This window comes from Corylus avellana, chromosome 7, assembly GCF_965113065.1.
Source record: "Corylus avellana chromosome 7, dhCorAvel1.hap1.2, whole genome shotgun sequence".
NCBI classification, from domain to species: domain Eukaryota; kingdom Viridiplantae; phylum Streptophyta; class Magnoliopsida; order Fagales; family Betulaceae; genus Corylus; species Corylus avellana.
In genome coordinates, this window is record NC_142496.1 from 21,592,045 (window position 1) to 21,615,050 (window position 23,006).

The 23,006-nt window shown below is 35.0% G+C and overlaps 3 protein-coding genes across 4 annotated transcripts; 1 reads left to right on the top strand and 2 right to left on the bottom strand.

Moving 5' to 3' along the window:
* Window positions 1–5,800: 5,800 nt before the first annotated feature.
* LOC132184844 (glycine-rich protein) lies at window positions 5,801–10,075 on the bottom strand. The gene is made up of 4 exons (XM_088518677.1): window positions 9,972–10,075; window positions 9,846–9,890; window positions 6,249–6,281; window positions 5,801–6,158 (listed from the first exon to the last, which is right to left on the bottom strand). Exons 1-4 carry the CDS (start codon window positions 10,009–10,011, stop codon window positions 5,983–5,985), a joined length of 294 nt encoding a protein of 97 aa, XP_088374803.1. The 5' UTR covers window positions 10,012–10,075; the 3' UTR covers window positions 5,801–5,982.
* Window positions 10,076–11,309: 1,234 nt separating this feature from the next.
* Window positions 11,310–14,553, top strand: COX6B (cytochrome C oxidase 6B). Of its 2 annotated transcripts, none has more exons than XM_059597737.2 (5): window positions 11,310–11,457; window positions 12,808–13,131; window positions 13,240–13,322; window positions 13,445–13,526; window positions 14,314–14,553. In XM_059597737.2, exons 1-5 carry the CDS (start codon window positions 11,416–11,418, stop codon window positions 14,365–14,367), a joined length of 585 nt encoding a protein of 194 aa, XP_059453720.2. In that variant the 5' UTR covers window positions 11,310–11,415; the 3' UTR covers window positions 14,368–14,553. The 2 variants fall into 2 exon arrangements, with proteins under 2 accessions (XP_059453720.2, XP_059453721.2); XM_059597738.2 differs by having other exon boundaries at window positions 11,334–11,457; window positions 12,823–13,131.
* Window positions 14,554–16,002: 1,449 nt separating this feature from the next.
* On the bottom strand, window positions 16,003–18,412 carry LOC132184661 (cytochrome P450 81Q32). Its single transcript, XM_059598378.2, has 2 exons — window positions 17,422–18,412; window positions 16,003–16,742 (listed from the first exon to the last, which is right to left on the bottom strand). The coding sequence occupies exons 1-2, from the start codon at window positions 18,331–18,333 to the stop codon at window positions 16,119–16,121; spliced, it is 1,536 nt and encodes a 511-aa protein (XP_059454361.2). The 5' UTR covers window positions 18,334–18,412; the 3' UTR covers window positions 16,003–16,118.
* Window positions 18,413–23,006: the final 4,594 nt, after the last annotated feature.

A 23,006-nucleotide genomic window follows, 5' to 3' on the forward strand; every position in this document is an offset into this window, starting at 1 on the left:
TCTTCCTTCTTCCGCTTTTTACTCGGTCTTTCTTCTTTCTAAGAGTATTTACTCAGAACAGAGAGAGAAAGGGCGAGACCAAGCGCTACAAGAAAGAAAGAACACAAGAGATAGCGGACTTTAGAAATTAGTTTCAAAAGATATACTAGTGGTGTTAGTCATATTGGAGCAACTAGATTCCTTCATACCACTTCTAGCTTCAGTCTAGAGGTAAGTAAATTCACTACCCCTTCTAAAATTACTTCATGTCATGCTATTTATATATTCTTGTATCAAATTGTAAATGATTATTTTATTTACGTATTATGAAGTTATGTTGCATGCATGAAGGATTTCTAAAAGAATTATTTAGAAAGTTTATATTTGGAAAAGTTTCCATTTTAAGAAAAGAAAGTTGAGAAATGATGATGATTATAAGAAAGAAAAATGATGATAAACCCTCCTACATGTTGCCCTAAGATGCATCAAAAGAAGTACAAAGAAAAGTACAAGAGATGAGATAAATGTTTATGAAATGAGGGCACATGTATGGAGGAGAGTATTTTTGGCCCCAAGATAAGATAAGATGAGAGTTCGGTACCGATACTCGGATGGAGGCGAAACCACTGAAGGAGGCTATGCCAGAAGGTGGTATTCCATCAACTAGACCGTTGAGTGCACCAAGAAAGAGTTAATTGACGGTCGGGCATGGCTGTGGCCACAGTTCAGTGCCATGGTCACAAGGACCCGCAACCCTCGTACACAGGGGTAATAGTGTACATGGGCCTTATTATGAGAAAATGATACTATATTTTCAACGATGATATGCTATGATGATTTACAGAGATGATTTATAAAGATTATTTATAATGATGCATTATGATGATGATTTATAAAGATGATTTACAACGATGATCTATTACTAGATGTAATAGTATGTATATGTTACGGGAGATGCAACCGTACATACAGATATTATTATGGCTAGAATTATATTTATTTGCGAAAACGATTTTCAAAACTGAGAACAAGGAGTAAAACTATTTATGGTTATGGATTTTACTTGCTGGGCCCCCTTTGGGCTCATTCAGTTTTATTTCTTGTTTTCAGGTAGAAAGGATGCTGGAATAGGAGGCCGGAATGGGGTGGGAATAATTATTAATTTTCAAAGTCTTTTCATATAAGTTATTGTAACGATATGATATTCCGCAACTAAAGTTTAATGTTTTCTAATTTCGCTTGTAATAAAATCTCTTGAATAATGTTTTATACATTTTTCGTATCCTTTAAAATCAAGTACTCTGATAGACCTTATAGATCTTTGCAAGAACTTTTGTTGTAAAAGAAGAAAAGTGGCAAACTCAGCCTTAACGGGCTGGGGATGTTACAATAGGACAGAAAAAAAATAATAATAATTAGTGGATGTATAAATGACAAAAAAAAAAAAAAAAAGCATTGAGAGAGAAGTTTATTTAAAATACTTTCAAAGAGAGAAGTTTGAGAAATTACACTAACTAATTTCCTTCTCCTCATTCAATTAATTAATTGGCTACCCAAAATAAAAAAAACTTTCATTAAATCATGGTTAAAAAATAAAAGAATTATATCAGTTATCTTTCTTCTTGACTCAAAAGCATAAACAAAAACATAAGCAATGAAATTTATAAGGTATAGGATGAAGTCCAATCAAATAGAGCTTTTTTTCTTTTTTTTTATTCCAACCATACTTTTGCATTATAAAGTTTTTGTCCATATACTTTTCTCAATCCAAATGAAATTCATAGGTATAGAAAGTAGTCATGTCAATTAGATATTTTTTCTTTTGACAATCGTTCGTATATATAACGTTAAAAAAAAACTACGTTTACAGTAAAAAAATATTATAAAAATTAAAACAAAAAATAGAGACAAAAAAATGGAATCAAAAGCACATAACCACAAAAAATAAAATAAAAATAAATAGACTATTTACTTCTTTGCTACATCATTTATCATTCTCTCTGAACACACCCCTTCAAAAGCAAATTTCATAACCCAAACATTTTTTTTAAAGAAAAACACATATTTCATCAAATAAACTAATTGCAAATTAACAACAATTAAAATCGATCCTTGATATCTATCGATTAGGGAAAGAGATCGAGAACACATGGTGTGATACCTGTTATATCTTAATACAAATAAAATTCATAAATTCTGGACATTTAGAAAAAAAAAAAAAAAATACAGAGCAAAATAAACAAAAACAAATAATTTCACTCAAAATTTAAGGCAATCAAATAAATCATTTCACGTCAGGTTCAATGCTTCATTATACATTTAGTGTTTTGAAAGAGTTTATGTTCCTTTTATGCAATCAAATAATTTTTTTTTTTTCCTACTTTTGCTCTTAAGAAGAGAAGAAAAAAAAAAATTCCAAAAATGCATGAAAATCCGAGTAAGTCACACAAAATGAAAAAAAAAAAAAAAATCCCATAAAACATTCAAATGAATTAAAATATAGACCTATTATATTTCAATACAAATAAAACTCATATAATTTTGAACATTCGAAATAAATACAAAGCAAAATAAATAATTTTTTTTAATGAATATAAAATAAACAAAATCTTCATTAAAATGGATGAACAAAATCTAAAAATTATAAATAAATAAAAAGTTACATTCACATGCATGGAATGAGTTGCAATATGGATTAGAATTTTATATATATTCTCGATCGGTTGTTAGAGCAGTTGTAATGGATAAATCGAAACTACATTCAGTAGCCTAGATAACACATGATTCTTAAAGCTGATATTCTAATACTTATCCTGGTCATCATAACATAAACCAACTAATGAAATAAGTGATCAATTTAATTATAACATAAAAGAAACTAATTTTAGACAAAAAGCAAAAAAATAATATAAAAATTTAATCAACCAATAAGGACAAAAAATGGAATTCAGAGTGTAGAGCCACATATAATAAAAATAACAAATAGATTATTTATCGTTCTCTACTACGTTATTTACCATTATCTTTTAACACGATCTGCAAATACAATTTCCAGGACTTAATCAAAATTAATATTAATATAACATAAATGAATTGTCTTTTTGATTTGTTGCAGCAAAAATGAAAAATAGTAATATAATAGAAAATAAATTAATTTCTTTTCTGTGTACTTTCTTGGTTTCAATTAAATTCACTTGTATACAAAAAAGTCTTGTCAAATACATAATTTTTTTTTTAAACATCTTCTCAAATCTCAATATATAATAATAAATGAAACTACTTTTAGAACAGAAGTTAAAAAAATAATATAAAAGTTAGCACAAAACAACAAAAAATAAAGAAACAAATGGTTTATTTATCATTCTTTTTTAAGGCGGCCTGCAAATGTAAAGTAACCTACATTTAACAAACAAAATACATCCTCATGAATCTCTATTGATCAGGGAAAGAAACTGAAAATTCGTCGAAGTTAAGGGTGAGACAGATATATTTGAGAGTTCAACGCAAAACTTACATTCGAAATGTAAATCTGACATTTAGTTTAAAACTTACGTTTAATGAGAGGGAATTTGGTGTTTGAGTAAAAGTGTGAAACATGGTGTTTTAAACCAAATCCAAATCCCCCTTTCTCGCTTTGAATAGGAAAAAATAAAAATAAAAAATAAAAATAAAAACTTAAAACAAAATCCAAATTTCTATATGTGAAAAAGAGGGGAAGTGGTACCGGTGTTTGAGTGAAAGTGTGAAACATGATGTTTTAAACCAAATCCAAAACGAATTTGAAAAAAGTAATTTTCTTAATCAAATTAGCACCAACAACTACCAAAATATACATCACAAATGAAGAATATAATAGAAAGAAAAAAAATTAAAAAAAAAAAAATCTAAATTTCTATTCATGAAAAAGAGGGGAAGTAGTGTTTGAGTAAAAGTGTGTTTTAAACCAAGTCAAAAACTGATGAATTTGAAAAGAGTAATTTTCTTAGTCAAATTGGCACCAACAACTACCGAAATATACATCACCAAAAAAGAAAAAGAAAAATCCAAATTTCTATTCATGAAAAAGAGGAGAAGTGGTGTTTGAGTAAAAGTGTGAAACATGATGTTTTAAACCAAGTCCAAAACGAATTTGAAAAGAGTAATTTTCTTAATCAAATTTGCACCAACAACTACCGAAATATACATCACAAAAAAAAAAAAAAAAAAATCCAAATTTCTATACGTGAAAAATAGGGGAAGTGGTATTTGAGTAAAAGTGTGAAACATGGTGCTTTAAACCAAATCCAAAACTGACGAATTTGAAAAGAGTAATTTTCTTAATCAAATTGGCATCAACTACCGAAATGTACATCACCAAAAAAGAACATAAAAAATCCAAATTTTTATGCGTGAAAATGAGGGGAAGTGGTGTTGGAGTGAAAGTGTAAAACATGGTGTTTTAAACCAAGTTCAAAATTGACGAATTTGAAAAGAGTAATTTTCCTAATCAAATTGACTCCAACAACTACCGAAATATACATCACAAAGAATTTAAAAACAATAAAAATCCAAATTTATTTAAGTGAAAAAAATGGGAACCTTCAAAACTCGATTGGATGAGAGCCAAACCGTGATGGTTCTCTTTTTTCTTTCTCTCTTAATTTCTGATTGCTTTTGCTTTGCCTCGCTGTGGCAAAACCAAATGTACGATCGCCTCAAGCTAGCTTCATCTCCCCAAACAATTTTGCCAACTACCCAACTTTCCATTCTCGGAGGAGTTTTCAAAATATCCCACAAAATATCAGTTTATCGACTACCTTGAATCCTATACGAAACACTTCAATGAAACAGTGCAGTCTACTAAGTATGCTGAAACTTTTGGTTTGTGGAGGATCCAAACCAATAGAGAAAGCAGTTCAAACAACCATGGCGATCAAGTTGAGTACATTTGCCGGTGGCTCTTGGTGGCCAACCAACAGTGAGAATGTAGAGAAAGTGGTGCCGAAGTTTGAAGGCTTCGAAGAGTTTGGTGGCAACGTCATGCATGCTTGTGATTACAAATCCGGCGAGAGTTATAGTGGGGAGCGTGTATTAGTTGTTGGTTGTGGGAATTCAGGCATGGAGGTCCCCCTGCATCATGTAGAACATCCCGAAGCCATCTTCTTCTCCATAGTTGTCCCCTTGAGATGCTCTATATTGGAATAACCGCATGCCATAGACGTTTAGGAGAAGCAAAGTGAGGAGACAGGTATGAAAAAGAGGTTTGATTTAGATACGTGGTTTTAAAAGAGGTTTGATTTATTGTTTATTGGATAAGTTATTTTTTCAAAATAACTGAAGGTACAACGTTTCACCAAAGCTTTGTTTTTGTTCAAAAAAAAAAAACTAAACGTTTGTTTTACACTTAAACATGGACAATTGTCTTTATAAAAAGACGCCACATGTCGCAATATTAGCCTCTCTAAGTCAAAACTCCGCTTTTATATATATGATGATGATTAGATGATTAGATTAGATTTTTTTTTTATATATATATATATATATATATATTAGATTAGATATGACAGTTGAGATTGAGAAAGTGGGTAGTTTGAAAAAAAAAACGTGTTTTCATTTTAAATGGAATGACACATGTCATGATATTAACCTATTCTACTTAAAACTTTAAAATATATTTAAACGTACAGTTTCATTTAATATAACGATTTGTCAGATAAATAGAATGCCACGTGTCAAACTCTTAGACTCTCCTGTCTAAAACTCTCCTATTCTATATTATATTAGATATGCTTTCTTCTATTTTTTTCGCCCAAGGCCAAGAAGTTCAATTGCATCCCTACCATCCTCGTAATCGTTTAGATTCTTAAATTACGAAAATCTGAAACTCCAATTGAAGTTCCTCAGGATAAGAATTGGTTTATCATTCTCTTTCTACAGTGCCAATTTGGGTCCAAAAAGCTCTACATTTGCACAGAATTTGACAATCTAAGTCTCACAGTTGTGAAGATATGCCAAAATGAAAAGCTATTGCGAAGCACGAGCTTCTTGGGTGCTTTGTGATACATCTTTGAATGTTGCATCAGTTTGATCCCTTTTGCTGAATTCAGTGCCCTGAAACGCGACCCTAGATGATCGATACTTGCTCCCAAAGGCAGTGCCAAAGCCCCATCCAAGGCCTACTCCAATCCCACAGCCTCCACCTTAAAAACAAAATTCCATTACTTGGACAGTTATATGATAGATCAACAAAACATTTTGCTTTCAATTGAGAGAGTGCTAGTTGTATATACCCGCGCCGATGCCCAAGAAATTCAAAGGCATTCCTGTAGCAGAGAAACATCCTAAATCAGCAAATCAGCTAGTTGAAACAGAAACATACAATGAATTACAGATATCTCCCATTAAAGTAAAAATTGGTTTCAAAAGTTCACAGAAATTAAAAGGTGGGTCACATTTTGCCAAATTTGATAGGACAAACACCATGAGAATTGTCATACAGGAACATGAAATGTGAAAAATAAAATCATTTTAAAATCTAAGATTGCAAATATGTGTCTAACCCAAACATCAGCAACCTACCAATTATTCTCCTTACTGGGAAACTACAAATGTTGCCCCATATAGATACATGAGAGACATGATTAAAAAGATGCTCATGCTCGATGAACTTGCAGCTACTGGTTTCACCATATGGCGAACACTCAGCTTTCCACTACCTCAACCAAGTGTGCTAAGATGCCTTCAATCAGATCTATTTTATTATGCCCTGCCATATCTAACTCATTGTGAAAAATCATTAATACTTTCATTCATTGTCCACTTGTCCCCAAACACAAATAGATTAGATTAACACTACCTATCCTTGGCAAACTTCTTCTATTAAATGACCTAGGTGTCCTATGTCTTGGGACTATCTGTCAGAGCTAATGATAGTTCATTTCCAATTTGAAGAACAACGATTTTATTTTTCTTTCTTAAAAGTAATCGCCAATTTATTGAAAAGCACAAAGGCGCAACCTAAATACACATGAAATATATAATTCCACCAAAGTCCTCCCATGGTCCTCGAAGCTCAGATCGTTTCTTTTCCTCCAAAGACACCACATAAGGCAAGACAAAATCATCTTCCAAACTGCATCAAGCGGAAACCTACCACCAACTGCCTTCCCGACTAAGTATAACCCAAGCCAACCCTACACTGCTGAAGACAATATTTCAAATTGACTAGCAATCTCACAATGGAGTAAAAGATGATCCACTGAGTCCCATTCTTCTTGCACATGCAACACCACTCAACCACAATGACATGCCGTTTTCTAAAATTGTCCATGGTAAGAATCCTCCCTAATGCTGCCATCTAAGCAAAGATCACCACTCTCAAGGTAACTTTATTCCACCAAATACCCCTCCTAGTGAAAAAGAGTACTATCATGGGGAATAAGAACATTATAGTATGATCTGACATCAAACAACCCTCTCTTAGAGGGACCCAACAAAACTTGTCTTCATCACTCCCTCTCACTTTAAAGGAATACAACAAAGGTCAAAGGTTAAAGAGAGAAGCTCAATAGATGGTTCTATAGGCCATATACATATTTGATAAATAAATGTGTCCAAGCAGCGATTTAATCTTTGGGAAGCAAGAAAGAGTGGTACAAATGAATCCAATACACACCTTGCTTCATATTTCGTAGTGACTTTTATCATTGGTGAGCAATAAGGCCTAGTTAACGTAAAATGTGAAAACAACTTTGCTTTATGTCCAAAATTCAACAGCACACTAAACATATGCTCTTGGACCCAACTTATGTGTTGGAAAGAGTGTGTTTCAAACACTTGCCTCTCTTGCGTTTCCTTGAGTCCCCACATTGATTAGGAAACAGTTCCTTATTGGATTTATATTTGGTCTTGGACTTTCTTTGGTGTCTTAAGATAGAGAGGGACTTGATGTGGAAATTGGGCCAATCTAATATTATAAGCATGCCCTGTTCTGCCCAGTCTTATCTCACGCCAAGAATTGGGATTCTTTTTACTCTAGCCCATTTATCTTTCCACTGGTTATATTCATTCTCCAATTGTTCTCAGACTTACGCCTACTAGCTGTTTTATTAACATTGGTTTCAGACCCTTTTTTTGGTCCCTTGGACTTGGTCTAATCTGTTTATAAAAACCTAGGCAGATCAAAGAACAAAGTTTACTTTTCCTCTCTTCTCTCCCAAAACTCTGCCCTCTGCATTTTCCAGCAACCAACTCTCACATACTCTTTTATTTTTCACAGAAAATCAAGCTTTCCGTTGGCAAGGAATGATCACAGGCCACTACTGCACCAAGGTAGGTTGTAAGTATGGATGAATCTGAGCTTATTCTACAGGCATTGCTTGTGAGAAACTGAAACTGGAGGATGAAACCAGAGTGAATATGCAGCAAATCCGAACAGATTGTGGCACAAGTTAAATGGGGTAAATTACCTAGATCCTGAATCAACTAGTAGATTATAAACAGGTGCGTAATTCATTCTCCATACAAGTTGAGGGCTGGGGCAGCCCACATACGACCCATTCCAAGCAAGCCACTGATCATTAACTCAGTTGAAACTTGCTACATTGCAGTTATAGTAGTGCTTATTACCTAATAAATCTCTTTATGTTCCCCAACACAAATGCAAAAAAATGCAATGCAAGTTTGTTGAAATATTAATGTGGTATAGATTGGGGAATTTGGGGATGGTGTTTATGGCGGGCAGAGTGGCAGTGACTTGTGCAAGTTGAGTGAGAAGGTTGTTTGCTTGTCCTTCAAACTTGGAAGTGCACTTTAACAAAGGAAGACTATAGTCAAATCCTAGGAGACTTTGTGGCAAGAGACTCGTTTGCAGAGTCAAGAATTCTAGGCGGCATGAAATCATCTTTTTAACACCAATGCATTTGCTTGATTCTATGGCCATGTGAGATCCTTCCTTACTCAAAGGAACAAGACTATATACCTAAGGGAAACCTGGTTACCTAAATAAAAAACCTAGTTATTTGGTAAGCATAATGGCTAATCCATTAGGAAAATGAATAGCTTTCATTGGGAATGAAAGAAGGTGGAATGAAATAGGCTTGGAATGGCCATTTTCATGGAATGGCTATTCCTTAAATTAAATTCCTCAATTTAAGGAATAGTCATTCTTATGAGAATGGCTATTCCAGGTGTTAAGAGTATATCACAAAGATTCTATCCTTGTCATATACTCTAACACCAAGACTATTCTATTCCACATTCTTCCATTCTTAATAAAATGCATTCCTTTTTTCCTAGTGGAATAGCCATTTCGTGTACAAATCGTACCCTAAATTAACTCTTTTCTGACTTCTCTACCAAAACTATCTGCCCTTTATACACTTTCCAGCAACCAGTTCTTCCATACTCTTTAATTTTCAAACAGAATCAAGCTTTCCTTGGCAAGGAGCGATCATTCGGGTTTCTTGCCCTTTGTATTTGGGAGTGTGATCCTACTAAGGAAGATGTTATCATCTAATCCTGAAAGGTTGGTCTTGCGCCAAGCAAAGAAATCCGGAAGGCATGAATGAACCATTAAGAATAATGAAATTGCACAACTCTATAGCTCTCGGAGATCTCCTTACTATTGATTAAACCCTAAGCCTGATAATCTTCAAATTGCTACACTATTATTGATTAATTATTATTATTATTATTTAAATTTAAGATTTTGTGTGTCAGGCAAAGTCAGATTTTTTGCAACATCGTGCACACCCAAGCAAAAAAAAAAAAAAAAAAAAAAAAAAAATCAGCTTTATAATCTAAAAGACCGGAATGTTAAACCAAATAAGTAATTTGAATTTAAAGATATTTGAAGCACATGGAAATGAAGGGGATAAAATACCAACCTCCGAAGCCCCATCCAACTCCGAAACCACAACCGACGCCGAAACCTGAAGACAAATCTCAGAGAGAATCGCAACATTAGGAAAAAAGTTTGCATAATTGTATGCATAAGGAATAACAGCTCGTACCAAATCCGACACCAGCTCCATTGAAATCCGTAAGCACCATATCGCTTTTACGGCTGAAGAAGCCCTTGTATCAAGCTGGTTTGCAGAGTAAGAATTAAACAAAATCCAAGCCAATTGATGCCGGTTAAATTACTACAAAAGAGGGTGCTTTTTTTTTTTTTTTTTTTTTTTTTTTTTTTAATTTTTTATTATTATTATTATTTTTAATATGATTGCTAACCTAAAAAAAAAAAAAAAAAAAAATTCCCAAATAAGAAACTTTCTACAATTTTATTGGATCACTTGGGGATTGCGTTTAAAAAAGTGCGATTTTAAAACTGACTGATTTTAAGATAGTTTATAAAGGTTTCATTTGGGATTATGATTTTAAAATGTGTGATTTGAAAAAATAATTTTTAAAAACTCAGTTAAGCGTTTGACAAAATCGCAATTTGATTGTTAAAGTCGCAATTTAACTTTTAAAATTGTGTGTTTTAAAAAAAGTACCTATTTTAAATGGGGAATACTAGGTGTTTTCCTTATGTTTTCCATGTCATTGTAGTCCTAGGTTTATATTATTTTTAGAAAATAATATTTACCTAGGACTAAGAGGACACCATAAGAACATCATGAGAGCATCTAGTATTTCTTTTTTGAAATTGTAATTTTTTAAAAACACAATCCCAAATAATCAATTTTTTGCGATTTAGTTTAAAATTTCAATTTTTAACCTATGAAATCGCAATGTAGAACGCACCCAAAAATACAATTTTTAAAATTACACTTAGCGTTTGATAAAATTCATTAAAAAGTACTACTTCTGTTAATTAAGTGCCCCATAGCCTACTGACAGAAATTGCACAATTTTTCACGTTTTTAAAAAATGTGATTTTTAAAACGTAATTCCAAACGCTCCAAATTTTTCGATTCCTATTAAAAAGTAGATAATCTTTAAAAAATCGCAATTTAAACGCACCCTTAAACACACTTTTTTAACTTACAAATTTGCAAGCCAAAGAGAGTAAAGAGACTATTACTTAAAATTTGTTTTTGTATTTTGAAACACCCGCATTTTATAATCACAAACTCAGTACTGCTGTCCGGCCTGAATCATACCGTTAATTGCATATCCAGAAAAGCTTCACGGCCAAGCCCATTGCCCCATAGCCAGATTTTGGGTCGGACTCTGGCACCCCCTCCACGACCCTGTACAAATCGGGTTCTCACCCAGCAGTTTCTAAATCATCTCGGTTGTTGACACGTGGCTAATACCCAGTGGTCTCCACAGTCCAACTCCCTCTTTTACCACTGCGGTAACACGGTAAAATGCTCTCATCGCAACCTAACCTAGACACACACACGTCACACACCCGCACTCTCTTTTTGTCGCTCGTCATTTGTTCAGCTAGGTCGCATCTCTGACCCGACCAGCTATTGCTGCAGTAGATCGCTTTACCTTCCATCAATGGCGGAGGCCCAGAGCGAGAAAACCCCAACCCTATCTGAGGTAACATTCTCCTTTTTCTTTATTTTCCAAAGCATCCAATGCCTACGGCTTCGTCGATCTATTTGGCTTGTTGAGTTTTATTTTTGATGGGTAAAGGTTGCGTGCAATCAAGCATGGATCTTCGCTTTTGTGGAGCGGGTTGTGATTTTAAGTGGGTCATATTTGAGGAATTCTTTGTGTTCTTCGTTATGCCAGTTTCTTTTTTATTTTTGGGTGATTTTTTTTTTAAAGAAAGTGATTTGAATTGGTGAAAAAAATGAGCTTTATTTGTTTATTTATTTAAATTATTTTAGATGTAAATCTAGTTTTTAATATTAAACCATGGATGAAGCTCTTTTCAAGATGAAATGCATCTAATTATTGTTTCAGATTTTCAACGGTCAACTCTTCAGATTAGCTTTTTCGATTCAAAGCTTTAGAATTTTTTCTTGGTCTGTTACACAAAGTTCCGTGATTGCGTGATTACGATATATTTTACTTTGTATCTCAATGAGATCAGTAGAGATTGTATTAGTGCTCGATCATAGACCAAAATTTTGTTAAACAAGCATGGTGTATTTTATGAGACACTCAATTTCTTATTTTTCTGAATGTTTCTGCTGCTTCTGAAAATATTAGATTAGCTTTTTGTTTTGTATTTCTTGCTATCAGTCATATTGAGCCTTCTCTTTCTTCTTTCCAATTACATTGTGGAAAATTACCTGGGACTAGACTAGAATTATTTTTATTGCTTTTAGACAAGAAAGAAAAAGAGTAAAATTTCGGAAATTCACGCTCAACAAGCAAGTAAAGTGTCTCATAATTCTAGTTAAGTAGTGCCCTGTCAAGCAGCCACTGTAGTTATCAGCTCATTCACAGCCTATGTTGGCTCCCTTCATTGGTCTAATATCGCGTGTTAAGAAACCTAACTCAATAACAATGCTTCCAAAATTTGTTATCGTTTGAAGACACTTACACTAGAGTAAATTGTAGGGCAATGTTTTGATTTCAATTTTGTGTTGGTAAGATCTTGGGCGTAGTAATCTGACACCCGTAAATGCTGTAATAATTTCCCAAATTGTTTAGTTAGTCATATCACTTTAGAGTAATAAGCGTGATAAATTTCTCTCTAGTTACCCTGCTTAAACTCCTGCATGAATTATAGAAGCGCTGGCAAAGCTTGTTTGGCTTTCAACCATGTAAGCATCTCTTTGTGATGGTGATGTTATAAGGTCTTATTTTCCTGGAGGTTGACGTACTATTTTCATGTCATGCCATTTCCCTTTTAGCATATTTTATGAACTCCTCTCCTGTAACATAACATAAGCTTATTAGGATTGTAATGATTGTGCCTTATGCTTTGACTTACAGCAATATTTGTTAAAGGGGGAGGAGAAGCCAGATGTGGGTATTAAATCTGTGGAAGTAAAAGAGGTTGAGAACCCAGTAAATACTGCCTCTGAGGAAGTTGTCCCCGACAAAGCTGAGGGTTCGCCTGTTGCTGAAGAAAGCACTGAAGTTACCCCAGTTACCACTGAAGATAGCAGTGAAGTCACCCCTACTGCCACTGAGAGCACTGAAGCCGATTCTGCTGCTGTTGAAAACAGTAATGAAGCTGCTGCTGAAGCAAGCAGTGAAAATTCTGAAGAGGAGAGTGCTGGTGATCAAGAAGCTGCTGAAGAGCCGGAGATCAAGGTTAGCATTATTCCATAACTTACTTTTGTTGCTGCCTGACTGGATCATCTGTGCACTACGTTCATCTGTATGTTTCCTTTTTGTTCACTTTGTATTATGGTTATCCAGCTTGAGACAGCACCTGCAGATTTCCGCTTCCCAACTACAAATCAAACAAGGCATTGCTTTACTCGATACATTGAGTATCATCGGTAAGTCAAACTTGTTCTAAAATTTTCTTTCCATTTTTTTAAACTTGTTTTGGTCATTTATGTGCCAGCTTGGCACTAGGCACCTTTTCTGACATTATCTTGATCCCTTTCTTATTTTTTAGGTGCATAGCTGCAAAGGGGGATGATGCCCCAGAGTGTGATAAGTTTGCAAAATACTATCGTGCTCTTTGCCCTGGTGAATGGGTATGTATCTTCATTGCTATTTCATATCTACAACAGAATAATATCTCTCTTGTCAATCATCTTTAAGGTTTGTCTTATTGTTTTAAAGTTAGATAAAATCCTATTAGTTTTCTTTGTTCACTGTTTTTATGTGTTTTGTAACGCAAATCCAATTAAGTGGTGGCCCCCATGCATCCACTTTGTTTTGATGATGTTAATTGCTTTTGCTAGCAATGAGAAAGTTTTAGTGCATAGTTGAAGATATAAAAAGGGGACCGTGCATGTGCCCCCCCCCCCCCCCCCCCCCAATTATTGAAAACTAAAAACTTCTTACCTGAAGGCTTGGCTTTTGACAAGCTGGCGATCTAAGTCTGGACTTCATACAGTTGATACCAAGTTCTTTATGAACAACTACTATTTCAAGAATGATAATATAACTTATATGTGATGTGCTGACTTAAAATGGTTGGAAAAATTTGCGGCTGCTGAAAGAGACTTGTATGTAGTTACTTGGTGCAAACTGGAATACTATCACAAATTTGTTATCTGCTCAATTGCTAGTATATATAGGCATTGCTTTCCATTTAGAGTGCTGCTAGATAAAATGCAAACTAGCAACACTGATCCTATGGTTGGCTGATTGAGCATGGAATTTCTGTCATTTCTTGTTCCTTTGGTGACTTGGTTGTGTTAACGTGGCTCTCTTAAGAAAATTGTTGTATGCTAGATTTCTTTGATGAGATACACTACTGGTTTTTTTTTTTAAAAAAATTTTTAATTTTAATTTTTTTTTAAATGTGTATGCCAGGTTGACAGATGGAATGAGCAAAGGGAGAACGGAGCGTTTCCAGGTCCTCTGTAGATGAGGCAGCCAAGTTGCTCTACTGAATTCCAGATATGATTTCTTTGATGAGATATGGACCCTCAGGGAATTTGCTAATAGAGCAGTGAGTTAATAAGAAATTTTGCTTGTTTCTTGGAACTAGTTCCCCTCCAAATACAGAGGAATTGTTGCTCATAAACAAATTAAAGTATTGTTTTATCTTCACCAAGGCATTTTTCCATCATATATTTATGCTTTAACTGTTCTGTAACAGTTGGTGAATGGAACTCAAAAATAAGAATGTAGGATTTACCTCCAAGGTTTTCTATACTTATCACATAATAAATCATACTGTTTCTTGATAAATTATTTTGTCTTATAAGCCTTGAGAAAGTTGATATGTCACTTCTTAAAACTTTTAATCAGGTAAATGTGTTTTGGATGCAATACCCCTTCCGTTTATCCAACTATGAAATTCCATGAAACTGAACTTTTTGAAAAGATTACTTGTGCCTACATATGGGGAAATCCAGAGATTGTTTTGTGTACACTCGCACCAATATTTGTAGTCTTGGACTTTGGTTTCAGATAGTTTTTGATAGAAGAAAGTTGTAGTCTTGGACTTTTAATTACTGATTTAAAAGATAATTTTTATTCTCACATTATCAAATTTTATGGTAGTTATATAACAATTTACTAAATATCGTTGGTTCAAATTTGAGAAAAAAGATTGATTATGGTTGGGTGTGGGTGGCAAGTAGCGTGCAAAGGTTGAACCTTGGCCAATGTAAGCCAAGTCTCTTTGTTCATGTCCACCATGTCCTCACCAATCCTCTCCCACTTCAAGCACTGTATTAGTGCTCAAGGCCAAGCTAACCACGTCATAGGTTCAAGTCACGAAGAAGGCGAGTTGTATGTCTTGAAAACGAGATTGTCAATTAACCTTGGAGGTATGACTTTCATGCCCATTGAAGACCAATGTTAGGACAATCTGACATGTAAGTAAGCAAGTTGTAAATCTTGATGCTTTGCTGTTAATGAATAACATGATGTGTATGCCTTAAAGCTCCGGTGCATTTGTGTTTATTATCGGGGCATAATAGTAGCGGTTCAAGGTATTCGTAAGTGTACAAATAATTGCGGGTATTACAGGATCTATGGTATTGGTGGATCCGGCTTAAAAAAGGGCAGTTGATTTAAAAAAGGGAAGCTATGAACGGGATGATTTTAGAGTATGAAAGATAGAGGAAAAAAACAAAAAGGGGGGGGGGGGGGGGGGGGGGGGGTGGGTGGGGGGGTTTGGGTGCGGTGGGTGGGGGGCGGGGTAGGCGGGGAGGTTTAGAGAAGTGGATGACTTTCATTTTATAAGTTGATGATGGTTTATGAAAAAATTTTGTTCATTTTTTAAATTTTATTCATTCAAGGATTGACTGCACAAGTCAATGCGCCCACAACCTTTTAAATTTTATACTCGTTGTGGTGGCTGGCCATAAAATACCAAATGACATAATTTTTTTTTTTTTTTTAAGAAAAAACCTTAGCTTTGAAAAGTGGCTTACAAAGAGAAGGTGTTCACAAACTTATATACCTATGATAAAAATTGTATTAAAGTCATGTAGAACACTTAGGATCATAACAATAACATATTTACTTAATAATTGATTGTTTCAGCAAGATAAAGTTTCAAATATAAAAGCTTAAGAGAAAAATCTAGAAGATAGGAATATGAGAGTGTTAAACAAAGAATATGAAGCCTAGATCGAGGTGACAACCCACAATACCAAGCAGTCTTAGAGTTGGGAAAGAAAATTTACCATGGTGGAACGTGGCCTACACATGGCTAATAAGGGTTGAGCTTTAGGCATGGTGAGCCCTCCCCCTTCACTCATGTCCACCATCTCTTTTCCAACTCTTCTCCACTCAAAGCACTGAATCAATGATCCTAACGCCAGCCCAACTATTCGCATGGCAAAGCCCTCCCCAGGACAACCTCTTCTCCCTACTCCAAACGGCAACAACATTATCCCATCTTTCCTTTCTGCTTCAAGACCTTGGAATCTCTCTGGGTTAAATTTTCTAGGTTCTTCCCATATATTAGGATCATTATGTATGGCCCACGCATTAACTAATAGTAGTGTGCCGTGTGGAACATGGTACCCTCCAACAGTACACTCATCTGAAGACTCGTGAGGTGGCAGTAGTGCGGCGGCTGGGTACATCCTGAGCGTCTCATTTATAATGCCACAAAGATAGGGAAGCTTTGCAATGTCTGATTCTTCAATTAGCCTGCTCTGTCCAACAAGATTGTCAATTTCAGCTTGGGCTTTCACAAGGATCTTTGGGTTGTTTAACAAAAGTGACAATGTCCACTCCATCGTTCCAGCAGAAGTGTCGGTCCCTGCTGATAACATGACCTGGATACAAAAATTAGACATTTGGTTCATAATGGGTGGCATGCTTTGAAAGGGTTACTACATAGAACTGTTGTACATCAAATGAAAGAGTGCTTATAAAAGAAATGTTTATATGCATGAAAGTGATGATTATGAAAGGACAGGCAATGAAAGAAATGATTTTTGTAAAACATTTTATGAAAGATAGTTTTGCAATAGAATCTCACATCAAAGATACTTTGTATTTATGGTGTCTGCTAATAACGACATGATGAAAGGTTCGCAGTCACACACTAAGACTTGCTTAATCACTCGTGCACCATCCTTCCACATGCAAATGTAATTTACATAGAAAAAAACAGAACATCGAAAAACAGGAGAATAGAGACTATAAGGGATCAAGAGATCAACAGAGTATAAAGTATATGTAATTGTATGATGATGTGTGATTTGTAATCATGAGGAAATTTTATGTGCAATTTATTGACTAGGACAAGATATACAATGTATTTTGTTTTATGGGAATTTAGACAACTAATTTGTTGCACAAATTATCCCCAATTACAAACTCGAGCAAAGAGCTTCAATTGTTAATTGGATGAATTTTTTGTCAAGATAAGCTTCGAATCAAGATTTATATGAATCGCAATTTCTCAGTTTCTCAAATGTATGATTTTCTAGAGGGAGTGGGAAAACTTACAAGCGTCATGCCTCTGATGATTTCATCCGTATAATATTCAGGTTCAGCTTCTTGAAGTGACAATAGGACGTCAATCATGGTGTTCCCCCTCTCTCGATCAGAAGCAGGATCACCCTCCCTCCTCCTTCGATGTTCTTCAATCAAATCCTGCATGAATTTATCCCTCTTCCCCTGCAACACCACCAACCTTTTCTCAAGCCCTCTTGATCCAATCCACTTAAAAACCGGCAGAAAATCTCCAATATTTGTAGCCCCACTCAGCTCAAAGCTCTCCATTACAATTTTCTTAAACTTCTTTGCCTTTTCCAATTCTGCCACTTTCTCTCCATAATACCGCTTTCCTGCGATCATCCTCATCATAACATTGAGTGTCAGCTCAAAAAACGTTGACTTCATGTCCACAGCCTGATCAAACTGATCACCCCCTTCTGAGCGTTGACAAAGTCTACGGATCAACGATTTAACCTCGTCAACACGTATGCTGTAGAACATCTGAAGACGATTGGACGACAAAAGTTCAAGAGAAGCTATGCGCCTTAAGTTGCGCCAGTGGTGGCCATATGGGGCCCAAGCAAGGGTGGTGTAATTGTAACCAAGGTGTTTTCCGGCGAGGAGGCGGGGGCGGTTTGCAAAAACGATGTCATTTTTGGTGAAGCATTCCTCCGCGAGAGTTGGGGAAGAGACAATGATAGCAGGGCGGGAGCCCAACCTCATGAATAGCACTGGACCATACTGGTTAGCAAGCTTAGCCAGGGTTCGATGGAGGGGCTTTTTAAAGAGATAGAGGTGGCCGATAATGGGCAGGGAAAGTGCAGGGCTTGGTGGAAGCCTTCTGCTTTTTTGGACCAAATGTTTGGTAAGGAAATACAAGAAAAGAAAGAGCAAAATGTAGTGGTAGAATGGGATTTCCATGGATGGATTTGTACGTATGATGCTTGAAATAACGAGTTTATTGATATAGTTGAAGGATTTATATATAGAGGATATCTCAGCTGCAATCAGACGGATGCAGCAATTAAACTACTGCAACAATAGCCAATCAAGAAACGATGTCATCATAGATAAACCTCGCCGCTAGAACTAATAATTGAGATATGATGGAAGGCTCAAATCTGGTGTACCTCACCCCATGATACGCTCTCTATCAAGATTGCTCCCTACCATGTTAATGTACTTGATCATATTTGGATCAAAAAAATTCTGATCATAAGTGGCTGTAAATTCTAAGTAAACAGTTGGCTCTTATTCTCCAAAAGCGGATAACATCACCAATGGCATGCTGACAATTGTAAACAGTAGAAGGTGGACACAATTTAAGAAATAATCAAGGGGTGCGGATCGCAGCCGGACTCACCAACTTCATCCCTGTTGAAACCTATTGGATTATTGCCACTAGATCCGGGCAACGGGCCGTGCCGTTCAAGTTGCTAGATAAAACCAAAGGCTGACCTATTTCTGACGTGGACCGCGTTTTATAAAATATAAATGGTTGGAATCTCTCTTTGCCCCACCTGCTGTCAATCTCATTAAAATAAGAGAAAATTATATTTTACCCGGTAAAGTTAGGGATGATTTTTAATTCGACTTTTAATATTTTAATTTTTGCAATATGATCCCTTAAACTTTTAAATTTTTGCAATTCTACTAATTTGTCAATCAAAAGCGTTTTGACCGATGGAACATTGATCATGTGACTCGCAGGTGATTACTGTTAACTTTTTTTTTTTTTTTTTTCCAAAATGCCCGATAACCTGGCACTGGCTGCTGAAGTAAGAGCAGGCGCAGTGATTGCTGTCTTCGTCTGGGCGCTGGAGGAGGAAGGCCACTACTATCCTGGTAGGGTCTCACGGTGGTGGCTCAAGCACAGTTTGGCTCACCTTGATTCCTCCTTGAGGAGTCTCGACACTTCTCTCATCACCAAGAGATCGACAGACAACATTTCTTCTCTTCTTGAGGTTGTCTAGTCAACCAGTGCTACTCAGCTCTTCTTCAACCACCTATATGGTCTATTTCTGTTCTTCCCTTATTCTGTATTTTAAGCTCCTATGGATTTTAGTATTCTTGTTTATGCTTTTGGATCATTCTGACTCAACTTGAAAATGCCCCCCACCCACAAGCAGATGAGAATCTCCTTGGCCAGTCGGCGAAAGCTGAGCTCCCCAAGACAAATAGCACAGTCATCACTATTGTCCTTGGCGTCTCCGTCCCTACAGTAAGAGTGCATCGGCAGAGCCCGAATCATCACCGGTGTTTGTTCTTATGTTGGCTTAATTCAGTTCCAAAATGCAGAGGCTACTGTTCATGGGCTCAAACACTAATATAGAATGCTCAAAATCCAATCTCCACCGTTTATAATGTAGATTCATGTGTCAAAAACATCCCTGCAAAATTTCAGCTCAATTGTACCACAAACGCCCATCGATCGGAGCTGTTGATCAAGGCTAGACAACATTTTCAGAATGCAATTTCACCCATTGTGTGCCCTGTCTGGACAAGCCTTCCCCATGTCCGAACAGCAGTTCCAGAAGCTCTATTTTTGCTCCACAAGGCCCTGTCCGGACAGCTCATTAACCTGTCCAGACACCTCGTACCTATTATGCCCAAAAACGTGTTTTTAGTGGGCCCAGGTCTAGGGTTTGATGTACTGATATATATACATCATTATAAAAGATAGATGTACGAATTTTCTCCCCCAGAGAGTTCGTCGGAGGCTGTGCTAAGAGAGATCATATGTGGTGAACGTTAAATTGAATCTCTTAAGAGTTTTAGTTATTTCTTTGATAAATCTACGGTTAAGAAGTCTATCGGAAGGGTCCGGTAAAGGAGAATCACGTTGAAGAAGATTGTGAGCAAAGAGACGAGTTCTAGGCTTGTCGATCTTACAGAGCCAAGGTCTTGCAAAGGGTTGTAAGTGTTCCTAGTGTCTGTAATCTCTGGATAATCTTTTGATAATGATTTCCTGGGTTTGGCTGCCCCGGAAAGGTTTTACTTTTAGATTGGTTTCTAGAAGGTTTCCTCTTCGTAACCAAAATATATGTGTCAGCCTCTTTATTGCTTTATATATTTTGGGTGATTGAATTGTTTATTGCTTTATAGTATTAATTCTGCATAAATTGTGATAAACAAGTTTTTAGAGTCGGCATAGTATTTTTCAATTGGTATCAAAGCGGGTTCACTCTGTTTGGATTAAATTCCTGAATGAGATCTGTTAACTCCTGTTTGCCATGAATATTTCTCAAGGAGAATATGGTATTATAAACTCCTTCAACAATTTGTTGAAAAAATTCACTCTTTTGAGACATCAATACACAAATTGTTAGGAGGATTTTCAAGATCTTGAACATGTGAAAGAATCTATTGTTACTAAATTGTATGAATCACATGCTTTAATTGATTCTTTAAAATCTAAAAATAATGTTTTAGGTTCTAACGTTGATTTGTTAGAGAATAAATTAAAAGAGTCAGAAACTCAATTGAACAAATTCTCTAGCAATTCCCTTGAGAATATGTTGCATACTCAGAATTCTGATTATGATAAATTTGAGTTAAGTTTTGATTGTCATGTTGCTTTGTTTTCTAACAATGATTTTACTTCCGAGATAATATTTGTTAAATAAAAAAAAGTAGAAGACACTTTGGTTAAAAGAAAAACAGCAGCTGCCTTGACCTCACAAGGTACGAAAGTTAAGAAAATTCATATTGAACCTTGTGTATCTTACTCTAAGTATAGAGTCGTCCATCCCCCTAGAAATCTACCTCCTAAAAGGTTTATCCCTACTTGTCATCATTGTGGAAAAGTTGGTCACATTCGACCCAACTATTTTCAATTGAAACCTCATGTGCATAAAAAATAAAAATTATGTTTCTAGGAAAGAACCTTTGGGGTTATGCACAATGATGATGAGAGGTTTGTCTATATTAGACAAGATTGAAAATATTCACGTCTCTACACCTTCTTTCAAGAAGGTTTGGGTTAGAAAGAAATATACCATTCACTCATTGAGGGGGCATGGTAGTGATCTCACCTAAATTTAGGTGAGTAAAAAACATGTATGAGAATGGTTGTTTTGCTTATTTTTGAAAATCCTAGAGCATGTTGTTTTTTTTTTGCTTTGCATTTTTTTTTTTTTTTTTTTGTGCTTTCTAGTTTATGCATTGCAATTTTCTTTTGTTGTTACACTTTTTGTGTGAAGAGTGTATATATGTTTGCTTTGAGATTCTTGTTATGAGACATATTCATAAAGGACTTTTCAAGAAATTCATATGTTATGATCTTTGAAAGGCTTATAGATGAGATGTTGTGTGCGGACCACCAAGATTTTGTCTACTTGCTAATCAAGTGTTGATGAATGTGTAATGTCTTGTGAAGACCTAGAAGTAGTTTTTAAACCAAAACATTATTTTGTAGTGGGACCTATAAGATGTGATGAAAATTTAATGTTAAAGATCATTCATGTATTGCCTGTTATAATATCAATTCAAACATGTTGGTTTTCTTTGCTGCCATTCTTTGTGGTTTATTTGTGTTAATAAATTTTTGAGAAAGGAATTTGTGTTGCAAAGATGTTTGAAATGTTAAGATGGATATATGCTTTAAATGCTTTTTAATTGCTTAATTGAAAATCCTCTTAATTTATGTACCTATGGAATACACTTATCATGCTTGAGTTGATTATCTTTATAATGAACTGTCATTGGTTCATTCAAGTATGTGTTATTGTGGTACATTTCATTTATGCTATCTCCATGCACTTAAGTTTCAAGAAGGAATGTCAATCTATGACAAATTTGTTATGTAGAACATACCATATGCATATGATAGATTTTTTTTGTGGGTTAAAATTGACCAAATATTGGTTGAACCTAGAACCTATAAATTCCGGTTTAAACCCTTATGTCTTATACTTTAATTTTTATGAAAGACACGTTCTCAAAGAGAAAATCTAAAGTGAAATGTGTAAAATGCCAAAATATTCCAAAAATGAAATTTTCATTGTGTTAATTTGTTGTACTTGGCTCATCCATAATTAGGCTTCGTTTGGTTCGCGGATTGTTTAGTCCATTGGAAAAGGATTAGCTACCACTGGGATTAGCTATCACTGGGAATAGATTAGCTAATCCTATTCTTTTGTTTGGTTGTAACACTGGAATAGACTACCTAATCCTATTCCTTCGTTTGGTACAGTGCAATATGTTAGTGAATGGAATTGTATTGTGATCTTATTTCCTAAAATACCCTTATAATATAAATACAATTTATATTATTAAGGACTTTCATTCTTTTTTTTTTTTTTGAAACATAAACAATTTTACTATAATTTTTTTCTTTTTTAGTTATGTCATGTATATATAATTTTATATATATACACGCTTGAACAGGTATGAATAACCTGTGTTCAAGTGTGTGTGTATATATATCAGTGTGATTTTTAATTCAATTATAAGTGTGATTTTTAATTCAATTATATATATATATATATATATATATATATATATATATATAACTAAATTAAAAATCACACTGAGAAAGTATAGAGAAAGAGAGATGGAGAAACAGAATAAAAAATAAAAATAAACCCTAAACA